The 11,357-nt window shown below is 43.6% G+C and overlaps 1 protein-coding gene across 4 annotated transcripts in view; it reads left to right on the top strand.

Moving 5' to 3' along the window:
* Positions 1-282: 282 nt before the first annotated feature.
* The window catches only part of PAQR3 (progestin and adipoQ receptor family member 3), a 19,192-nt gene continuing 8,117 nt past the window's right edge, over positions 283-11,357 (top strand). The window contains exons 1-4 of one of the 4 annotated variants that reach the window (XM_069092843.1): positions 283-526; positions 4,898-5,060; positions 5,811-5,861; positions 8,410-8,565. In XM_069092843.1, the coding sequence (XP_068948944.1) occupies positions 342-526; positions 4,898-5,060; positions 5,811-5,861; positions 8,410-8,565 (555 nt within the window). In that variant the 5' untranslated portion in view covers positions 283-341. The remainder of the gene's footprint in view (positions 527-4,897; positions 5,061-5,810; positions 5,862-8,409; positions 8,566-11,357) is intronic. The other 3 variants (XM_069092828.1, XM_069092819.1, XM_069092836.1) reach the window with 3 other exon arrangements.

Below are 11,357 nucleotides of genomic sequence, written 5' to 3'. Positions count from 1 at the left end.
TGCGAGGAGGCGGCGGCGCGCGTACGCCGAGCGCGCCCCCGACCGCGCCCCCGCGGGCCGCGCGCGCGCCCCGGCTCCGCCCCGCTCTCCTCCCCGACCCCGCAGCCCGGTGGGCGGCGATGGCGACGCCAATGGCGCCGGGCGGGCATCCTAGCCGGCGTGCTGACGTCAGCATCTCCGCGGCTGCGCAGACCAGGCGTCGGCGGCCGCGCCCAGGAGCGGGGTGGGTCCCCGGCCGCCGCGTCGCCGCCCCCGCAGCCTCGGGCCGCCGCTCGCTCGGAGCCGGCGCCGGGCCCGTCCGCCCCCCGGCCGAGGGAGGGGCGGCGCAGGCGGCGGCCGCGATGCACCCGAAGCTGCTGAAGAACGCGCACTACATCGAGCTGGGCAGCTACCAGTACTGGCCCGTGCTGGTGCCGCGCGGCATCCGCCTCTACACCTACGAGCAGATCCCCGTGTCCCTCAAGGACAACCCCTACATCACGGACGGCTACCGGGCCTACCTGCCCTCCCGCCTCTGCCTCAAGAGGTAGGCGCCCCGCCCCCTCCGCGGCGCCTGCTGGGGCGGGGGAGGAAGGCGAGGGGCGTGACCAGGGCTGGCCACGCCTCCGACCCTGGGGAGAGGAGCACGTGGTCTGGGCCGAGCTCTGCCTCCTGGGGGGTGGGAGGGGAAGGGGCTGTCCTGGCCCCGCCCCCGAACATGGGGAGCAGCACGTGGGCCCGGGTCCGAGCTCCGCCTCTTGGGGGGGGTGAGGGGAAGGGGCCGGCCTGGCCCCGCCCCCGAGCGTGGGGTGGAGCACGTGGACCGGGGTCTGAGCTCCGCCTCCTCCTGGGAGGGGGGGGGGGGGGAGGAGGAGGGGCCTTTCCGGCCATGCTTTCCAGCCTGGGGAGGAGCACGTGGGCCGTGGTCCGAGCTCCGCCTCCTGGGGGCTGAGAGGGGAAGGGGCCGGCCTGGCCCCGCCCCCGAGTGTGGGGGCCGGCCGAGCTCCCGTTCCAGCTCTGGGAGGAAGGGGGCGGGACCTGCTGGTGTCGGAGGGACGGGCTTTTATTAAGCGCTGCCGGGGTGCCCGACTCAGCACCCAGCGCTGGTCCCGGGGAATGAGTCTGGGCGTGCCACGGACGTAAAAAGGCCCATAAAAAGATAAAGTCGCGTTTGCATAACGCCCCAGTGCAGCCGTGATCCACTTTGCACCCCTCCACCACCCGGGGTTTTAGGGGCTGTTGTCAAGCCCTTTTACAGATGGGGAAACTCCGCTAGGTGGCCGGAGTGGCTTGGCCGGGACCCACAGCTAATGTCTAGGCTGGACAGAACTCAGCATTTTCAGATTGTTGCTGTGCCACCCAGGTACAACAGCAAGAAAAAGGGAACCTTTGGAAACACCGCCCTGGGGCCAGACCACATCTTTAGAAAGTGATGCCTCCTGGCCTTTCTCCCTGGGTCTGCCAGCAGGGGCCCTCTTGACTTCTCTTCTTAGTTTCTGGGTCAGGATTTCAGAGATAGTGGGATCTAATTTCTGGAAACCCAGTGAGCGCCATTCTAAATTAGTAATGTTCTAGCTTGCCTTCCCCTTCTTTGTCCTGTCTTGTCCTTTTCCAGTTCAGTTCCTCTCAAGATCTAGTTGGTCTCACTCTTAAAAACAGCCTTTGCGTGCTGGGACTCATCTCCTTGCTTCTTCCTTCTTTGTTGGCAAATGAAAAGTTTTCACTTGACAGTGTGGTTAATGCATTCTCTTCTGAAAGTTGGGAAGAACCATCACACGTCTTTGGAAGGAATCTTACCAGTCAAACTCCTTCATTTTACAGAGGAGGAAACTGAAACCCCTTGAGACTGAGGGAAGTTGCCAGAAGCACAGCTTGTCAGGCTGCACTCACTTTTCAAGCACAGTCTTGCAAGGCTGTAACAACTTGAACAGGACTTAGACTACTTGAAAGTCCGTCTTTAGCCTAAAAGCTGAAATTCATGTCTAACAAGCAGATGGTCCCTGCACTAGCTTACAGAACTATTTGTTAGAATCGGTCATAAACCTTGATAAAGTCTTAAAGGTCCCTTGAGATGAAGCCAAAGAAACAGCTTGTCCAATCCCTTTTGGGTTTGATCCTTGAAGGATCAGAGTGGCCAGCTAGATCCCAGATTGCCTGATTTCCAGTGATGCACCCTTTCCATTGTACCACGTTGCCTTGGCCATTCACATTTAATCCCATGTCTGAACACCTTTAGAAGAGTAAAGGGTAAGGTTACATAACGCTGCTGACCACCTCTTTTTTTCTCCCTGGGTTTTCTTGACACGACTTCTTGTCAGTCTCTTGTAGGAGGCCCACACGTGTTCCTCCCCATCATTGTGGATATACCAGAGGGTGTATATTGGTTTCAGTTGTAATCCTATGCATTTTACTTTCTGCATTTTCAAACATTATTCTGAGAAGGGGGTCTGTAGGCTTCATCAGGCCGACATAAAAATGGTGAAGACCCCCTGATCTAGATGCTCTCCTCCCACCTTCCTTCCCTCCCCATCTCTCTGTTCCACCCTCTGTCTTTGTTCTTCTCTGTTCCTCTTTCTTCCCCTTGCTCCTATTCCATCCCAGCTCTTTTATCTCTTCCTCCCCAACACACTTAACTTGCACAACCTTAATCCAGCTCTTCCTTAACTCCAGTCAGGCCTATTCCCATAGGCTCCAAACTAACCCCCCCCCCCCCCCCCCCCATCTGTACTCCATCCTCCTTCACACAGCTGCCAGATTGTTATTCCTAGAGGACAGGTCTGATCTTGTGGGAGAGTCTGCTCAAGAGTGTTTCCCTATTGCCTCTAGGATAAAATGCAGACTCTGGTTGGCATTTGTCTTTCGTAATTTGGCTCCAGTCTATCTTCCTGGACTGTTTGCATAAATAATTCCTTTAATAAAAACATAACCCCCAGGTAAAAGTGATCCACAAGGCAGTAAGAATAGTCTGCAGGAATGTAAAACCCAAGACAATGAGAGTAAAAGCTGCTAGGGAGGAAGTTACTGGGGGTCTCCGAGTTCCCAGTGGCTTTGTTTGTATCCCCCTTCTGCAGAGGGCCCACAGGTTATTACAGAGCAGTTCACCAGGGAGCACAATGAATTCAGACAGCCCACGTCTGGGCTTAGCACCAGTGGTTGGTGATGTGGAAGGGAGATAGTAATGAAACTTTCCCTAGTTCTGCCAGCATCCTGACCCACACCACCCATCCCACCAGTTGGTTTCTCTGTCTCTCTTCCCCTCCAACTCTTCTTTCTCACCCTCTTCCTTCTCCTTCTCTCCACCCCTTTCCAGTTCATCCCTTTGCTTTTGCATATCTGATGCTTAAAGTGCACTCACTACCTCCTCACTTCCGCCTCTTGGAAAATTTAGTTCCTCCACATCTCTTGATGCCTCTCCTTCTCTCTGTTCACATCACAATGTCCCTAGATCAGGTCCTTATCACTCTGGCCTACACTATTGCAATAGATTCCTAACTGGTCTTCCACCATCCTGACTCCATTCACTTAACTATACAGCTGCCAAATTGATATTCCTGAAGCACAGCATTTGATTGTTATCACCCCCTTCTTTCCTTAGGCATTAAATACACAATCTGTCTCCAGCTTCTCTTTGCCAGCTAATTACACATCACTCCTAGCATCACACTGTGACCCAACCAAATGGATTGTTGGCTCTTCCCTGTGTGAGATATCCCATCCATCCCCTTGGCCTTTGCATAGCTTGTCTCCCCCTGAGTTGGAATGTTCTCTCCCTCAACCTCTTGAAATCCCCAGCTTCCCACAGGAGCTGCTTCCTTCAGGCAGTTAGTCTACATTCTCCCAGGTGTCACTACACTGCTTTGTAATGCCCTTAGGATGTTACTTTGTGTTGTATCTCCCCGGTAAAAGGCAGGGACTGGCTCGATTTTCTGCTTGTATCCTTAGGGTCTGTCACGTAATAGCTGCTCAGAAATGGCTGGGGGTTTATTTGTTAGTAGGTTATAACAGTAGAGGGGACCTTCGGTAGCTAGTCCTACCCCCTCATTTTATAAATGAGAAAATAGACCCAGAGGTACTTGCTTCAAGTCACACAAGGAAGATGTAGTACAGCCCAGATGGGACCCAGTTGTCCTGATTCTGATGCTCCTGTTCTTAGGCTAGGCTGAGCCAGAAGACCCCAATTCCACCCCCAGTTCTGCCACTAACTGTGTGACTCAAGTTAAGTCATTAAACTTTTCTAGTATTTATTTTTCTCCTCTGTAAAACAAGTGGTGGGAGGGGGTATGTATCCTAAGGACCCTTCCAGCTCTGCATGTCTGTGGTTCTGTGAAATATCAAATTATGTCTTACCTTACCAAGCTCAATACATTTGTCTGGACAAGTGTAGACTAATTTTCTCTTAGTTGCAAAGTCAGATGGTCAAAGTTATCAAGCTGGACAGACCTCTCAGATATTTTCCAATTCATTGGTTGCTTTTCTCAAGTCAAATGTGCTATCTGCATTTGAACATCCTTAACCTTGTAATAGAGCAGAGTCCATTTAGAAATAAGCAGGTTTCAGAGAGTCAGGTTTAGTAGGACCGTGGATAGGACCTTGGAGATTGTCTTTGGACTCACTCATTTATATTTGAAGAAACTCAGGTCCCAGTAGGCTGTGTCATTTGCCTGAAGTCACGCCTAGAGTAAATCAGAGAGCTGGTGTTTGAACCTGGATCTTGACTCCAAATCCAGCTTCCTTTCTCCTCTTCCATGCCCTATATGCAGGTGGGCTTGTTAATTCCTTCGCCTCAGCTGCAAACATTTGTAAATGTTTAGAAAATTTGTAAATGTAAAGAACTCAGAATTTCCCCATCACATGTGACTGTTGGCCGAGTGTTGGACGCTTGGGATCCAAAATGACCGCTCACGTGCTTGTTTTGCAGTTTGTTTATCTTATCCAACGAAACGGTAAACATCTGGAGCCATCTGCTGGGCTTCTTCCTCTTCTTCACACTGGGTATATATGACATGACTTCTGTGTTACCTTCAGCAAGAGCTTCTAGAGAGGACTTTGTAATTTGCTCTATTTGTCTTTTCTGCTTTCAGGTAAGTCATTTTCTAAGCAGCCGTGGAGAATGAGCCGGGAAGGAGTTTTGGCCAGGCCTGCTTGCGCAGGTGCATTGGATTGTCTCAGCCATTCTGTTTGCTTTTTAAAACAGCACAGAAGTGAATAGGTCAAATTAAATAATTCATATTTACTAATTATCAATCTTAGCATCAAAAACCTAGTATTTTCTTTTGGACATTTAAGACCCAAGTTGTTTCCAGGAGTGAAAAATGGCAGCTGCACTGACAGAAATTTCCTTCCCTCACTTTAAAAACAAATCCCCAAAGATTCCTTCACTTAATATCATCATAAATATCTAAATGAGGCAAGGACTGTTTTTGCTTTTCCTTTGTAACCCCAGAATGCAGTGCAGTGCTGGGTACGTAGTCAGCATTTAATAAATGTCAGTGATTTATGGTTGTAATCAGTTTTATCAGGCAGTGGTAAAATGTCTAATAAGTTAGTATCAACTTGTGTTTTTCCCTCTCATTGCCTCATGTTGGTTGCTTCTACTATTTCTATTTTTCCTACTTTTTAACATTATATTGTGCTTATCTGACTTGAACATCTTTTTTATGTTTATTTCTGACTCTCTGGGGTCTGCTTAAACTCTGATCCTAACTTAAGGTCGTTAGTATTTGCTTTAGCTTTCAGTCTATTCGATGTATATGTTCATGCATTTTAAATTTGTTTAGTATTTCTATGAATGACCTTTTGTCTAACTTCACTGTTCATTTTTTATCGTACAGGATTTTCAGGAAATACTGATATGGTTTCCAAATTTTAATAATTTGTGGAGGGTATGATAAAAATTATTGTAAAAGCAAACAGGATTGGAAACCAGTTTTATAGTTTTCAACCTTCTAAACACAATGTTTTCCAAAGGGATATAACCACAAAGTCATAAGACTGATTTTCACTTGTACTTTGTGAAATCAACTTATTACTTTATACTATAGTTATATCATATTTCCAATTCTGTAACAGTGAAAAATTATTATTATGTTTGAGAAGGTTAAACTGTATTCTTTGGCCAAAATACACGGAATAAACATTTGTTTATCTCTGTATGTCATTGGTAGACTTTCTGTCATACCCAAAATGTTGTTGTTCAGTTGTTTCGGTCATGTCCAGTCATTCATGACCCCATTTATGGTTTTCTTGGCAGATACTAGAATGGTTTGCCATTTCCTTCTCCAGATCGTTTTACAGATGAGGGAACTGAGGCAAACAGGGTCAAGTGATTTATCCAGACTCACACAGCTTGTGTCTGAGGCTGGATTTGAGCTCAGGTCTTCCTGGCCTAGCTCTCTTATCTACTAAACCACCCCATTGCCCCTTAAAGTAAATAATATATAAATGTTAATCATCATCATCATCATCCTACGTAATAAATCTTAAGTTAAAAAATTTGCTATAATCACTAATAATCTTCATGTGGAGAGAAGTTTGCAATCCAAAAAAATTTTTTTTTCTCTTCATCTCACTCTGTGGAATGGATATATTCTTCAAAAGTTATCTCTAACAAAACTTTAAACTGATCCTCCAGCCCCAATTTTTTTTCATTATAAAATGGAAATTTTTTCTAAAAGAAGAAACAGTTTAACCCTAAGATAATAAAAACAATGCAAAAATGTAGTAACTATGCTGAGATGCTACATCTAAAAGAAAAAAAGAAAAATCACATTTTAACATTTTTGATTAAAGTAGATCACATTCTTCCACCTTCCCTCTTAAAACTGAAAATGAAAGTCCGCAGACTACTAAACCATATTAGCTCCCCTTGTAGCTGGTGGTGGTGTTGTGGAAAGTCAGTGTTTAATGCAAGTCTAAATGGACCATTACTTCTCTCAAATCTAAACTGTTGGCCCCTTGCAAATCCAGTTTCCTCATTCTACCATGAATTTAAATGTGTGTGTATGTGTGTGTATATGTATACATACACAGAAACCACCAAGGCCCTCATAGCCTTTTATATTTCTCTCTACATTGTTTATCTTGAAAGAAAATAAGACCCTGATGAAGCAGAATTCCCAGTGATCAGAACATTTGCCTTACCATCTTCCTAAGCATATTCTCAGTGGGGAGAGAGCCCCTGAGGATGTGAAAGGGCCAGAGTAGGCAAGCAGGATCTGTCCTTCCCTCTTTGACTCCAGATACATTTTTTGAGACCTGCAAAATCAAGAAACACACAAAATATACCTCCCTTTCCTGTGAACTAATCTCAAGGAAAAATAGTTTCTAAAGTAATATTTAAAGTTTCTTCAGAATATGTATTATTTCCTTTAGATTTATCAGAAAACTATTTTCCCTTTAAGTTGAACCTCAAAATAATGTTTTTATTATGCTTAATGCCAAATTTTCCTCCTCCTTTTAGAATCTGTCCAATTTTATAATCACAATCAATGAGAAAACAGATGTTTCCACAAAGTTTGTTAATGGACTTTTCAAGAACATATCCATTCTACAGCATGAGATATAATAATCCTTAGCAGACAAAAGTTGGAAAATATGTCGCAAAAACTAAATGTTTATTTTAAATTGATTAATTTTTATATTCTCTGTGTGGTTTCCACAAAGTTTGTTAATAGACTTTTCAAGAACATATCCATTCTACAGCGTGAGATATAATAATCCTTAGTAGACAAAAGTTGGAAAATATGTCAAGAAAACTAAATAACGTTTATTTTAAATTGATTATTTTTTGTATTCTGTGTGTGTAGTCAGACTGCAGAACAACCATCTTCTGATTTAATGGATACCATAGAATTCTAATCGCATTCACTTTATAGATGAGAAAACTGAAACTCAAGTCCGCTTAGGTAAACTCACACATCTGGACAGCAGCAAAGCTGCAGTCTTCACACCCAGGTGTCTTCATACCCAGATTTCAGCTCTCCCCACTCTCCCCTCTCCCTATTATGCCAATTGTTGAGCCCACTGACGTGATCAGAGGCGTTGCTTTGTCAGCTGGAGGCTGTAAACCAACATAGTTTAAATCATGGTGGTTTATCCTGGAATCAAGAAAAGCTCCATTTAGTGTGTGATTTTATCATTAAACTCTTGGTTAATTGATAAAAGATGTGATAGTTTGATATTCATTTTTAGAAAGATAGTTAATAAATGTATTGTTCTTACAACATTAATGTGCTTAATCATTTTGATTTAATTTGGTCATAGTCTTAACAAGTAGTTAAATCTTACATAATAGAGGATGATACTTAATGACATTTTTAGATAAGTTTTTTTTAATTTTCAGGATTTGGATTCAGTAATCATTGCCTTGTTTTTGGTTTCAAATTGGCTTTTAAATGTCACTGAGCTTTGTTTTATTTTTGCTTTTTGTAGGTCTGTATGCTTTGTTCTGTAGGCTATCATCTTTTCTCTTGTCATCGTTCAGAAAAAACCTGTCGACGATGGATGGCATTAGATTATGCAGGAATCTCTGTAGGCATACTGGGTTGCTACGTGTCAGGAGTATTTTATGCGTTTTATTGTAATAATGTAAGTAACTGAAACATATTTCTTATTGGCCTTTCAATCTTTCATATTGGTGTTTCAGTTCCCAGGACTAAAGCTTGTATTTATGAGCGGTGCATAATTCACTGGTGGGGAATATAGAATGCTTTATGTGGAAGTAGAATGTTTATTTAGAAAAGTGATTTTTGAGGTGAGAATTGAGTTCTAGAATCTGAGTCATCTTTTTACCAATTTTACTATTCTTTCAGTAAGGAAAAATTGTGTGCCACAGGATGCAGACCTTGAGTTACTGTGCAGTGATCAGTGGTCTCTCTGTGCTGTGTGGCAGTGTATCTTCAGTATTTTCACCCCCATTTCTGAAGATCCTGCCACATGCCAGGCACTGGTGAGAGAGACAAAAGTGGCAAGTCCCTGCTCTTGAGGTCTTCACAGTCCTGTTGGGGAAAAATAGCAGGTACATAGCAAATGAAATACAAAGTAATCTCTGAAATACAAAGGAGTCTCTACTATTAATTAATGCTTAATTTTCTTGTGATTAGGAGTCACATCATTTAGTTACTCCATAGGCATGCAGATGGCTCTAAAAACTGCATCCTTAAGTGAAAATTTTCCTCTTCTCTCCTGTTCCCTATCATTGCCTGATAATAGCTCTTATCTGAAATCTTGCCAGTACACAAAATGAGGCTCATTACCTTCTTTTGTCTTTTTACTTCTTTGAGGACCAAAGTATTACTCTCAATTGCATAGGTACAATTGAAAGCAAATGAGGCAAAATTAAAAGAAAGTCAGGCTGTACTTCAGTACTCCGACTTCCTCTTTCTTCACACTTTTTCTTCTACTTTTTGGCACATCTTCAAAGCTGCACCTGCAAAGATTTTTTTTAATCTCTGTTCTGTTATCTGTCTTATTAGCTAGCCCTCCTCCAGAAATGAAAGTAAACTTTTATATGCCAATAAGGCAGACAAGAAAAAGGCAAATTTAGTCTTTGAAAGAGAACTCTAGACCTTTATAATGAGCTTAAAAAGCAAGGAACCTCAGTGTCATGGAAACACAAACACACTCATAAAAAAAAGCCAGAAATCAGGATTTTTCTTTTCTTAGATCTATCTCATGTGTCCCTTTAGAGAATGGGATAATTTTTGTGTGTGTACACATAAATAGATTGATTTTACGTAAACTGATATTAAACCAGGGATTCCCCATCCTGAACTTGTAGTGGAGTTGATTGGTTTTTAACTTAAATCTAGAAAAAAGTTCTAGACTTTTATCAGATAGGATATTTATCTAAGATGCATTCTAGTGGCTGTGGGGATTTTTTTGAATCTGTTCTCTTATTCCTCTCAGCTGAATGCTATCCACAGATTTAACAAACATGCCTTTTGCATCTTTTTCCAGACCCTTGATAGAAGTGGTGCCTAAGACAGCCATGGCATAGCACTGGGGACCTTCTTCCAGGGTCCACAAGGGCTCAGTACTTTTTTCCTTTGTTGTTTCTCTGTTATTCTTTTCTGTGCTTTTTTTCTAAAGAGATTGGGTTATTTCCTGCCCACCTGTGGACACTAGATTTTTTTTTTCTGTTTCTTAATAAAACCTCCAAACTCCTCTGATAACTTCCATCTTAGACTAGAGCGTGACACTGTCAGGGAGGGCTCCTCTCACACACTTTTGGGATGCTGTAAGTCCCTCTGCTGTTTGTGCTCTAGGTAGCTTGCTTTCTTTTCCCTGCTCTTGCCTCTTCCGTAGCTGCCAAGAACAAACCTGCATCTGAAAACACACAGCACCCTGTGAATTTCCAGAGAGCAAGGAATTAGATCAGGATGTTCCAGGGGGACTGAGGAGAGCACTCAGAAGTTTGAGAGGAGAATTTAACCAGGACAGACGCCCTGCACAGTAGAAGGAACTGGCAGAATAGGAAACTTGGATCTGTAGTAGCAAGTCTTACCAAGGACATGAACGAGAACAGCAGACTGGAAGCACCACTACTCCAGAGAAGCTGTGAACCAAACTATCACCAGAACTCATCATCTCTGTATCAGCAGAACATGCTGATATGAAGACAAGATGCAGAGAGAAAAACTGAGGATCACAGGCCTCCCAGAACAGATCAAAAAATTCTGAACACCATAATACAAGGAAATTACCCAGATGTTCCAAACAGAAAACAAAGCACCAATGGAAAGAATCCACAGATTGCCACCAGAGAAGTAATTGCGTGCTTCACTCTCAAGATACAGTGGTTAAATTTTAAAGTTCCTATGAAAAACATTAAATTCTGCAAGAGACTAGGGGAAACAGTTTCAAAAGAGACCAGGGGAAACAGTTTCAAATAATAAGGAAGATAAAATAACACAAGGCTATTTTGCACTCACCAGAAATCAGAGAAGGGAATGGAATAACATTCCAAAAAATCAAAGCGGCTTTAGATGGTCAAAGTTACATAGCCCACAGACCTGAGACTAATCGTCAGTGGATAAAGGGGGGGGGTGTTCACTAAAAGAGGGTCCATCATTTGAAGCATCCTTGCAAAGAAAAAGAATTATTAGACATGACCACATGTGTACAGAGGAAATCTCCACTTTACATCAGATATGTCAAACACTCCTTAGTGCAGCTCAAACCAGATTAAAATGTCATTCAGAAATATTTAACGGGTGGCTAGGTGGCACAGTGAATAGAACACCAGCCCGGGAGTCAGGAGGACCTGAGTTCAAATCCGGCTTCAAACACTTAACACAAAAACTAGCCGTGTGACCTTGGGCAAGTCACTTAACTCCAATTGCCCTGCCCTCTCCCCTCCAAAAAAAAAAAAAAAAAAA

This window comes from Petaurus breviceps, unplaced genomic scaffold (assembly GCF_028583685.1).
Source record: "Petaurus breviceps papuanus isolate PSGF00001 unplaced genomic scaffold, PetGlider_PUasm1.0 126, whole genome shotgun sequence".
Lineage (NCBI taxonomy): Eukaryota > Metazoa > Chordata > Mammalia > Diprotodontia > Petauridae > Petaurus > Petaurus breviceps.
Note: the sequence above shows the minus strand (reverse complement) of the source record. Positions and strands in the feature narration are given on the sequence as shown.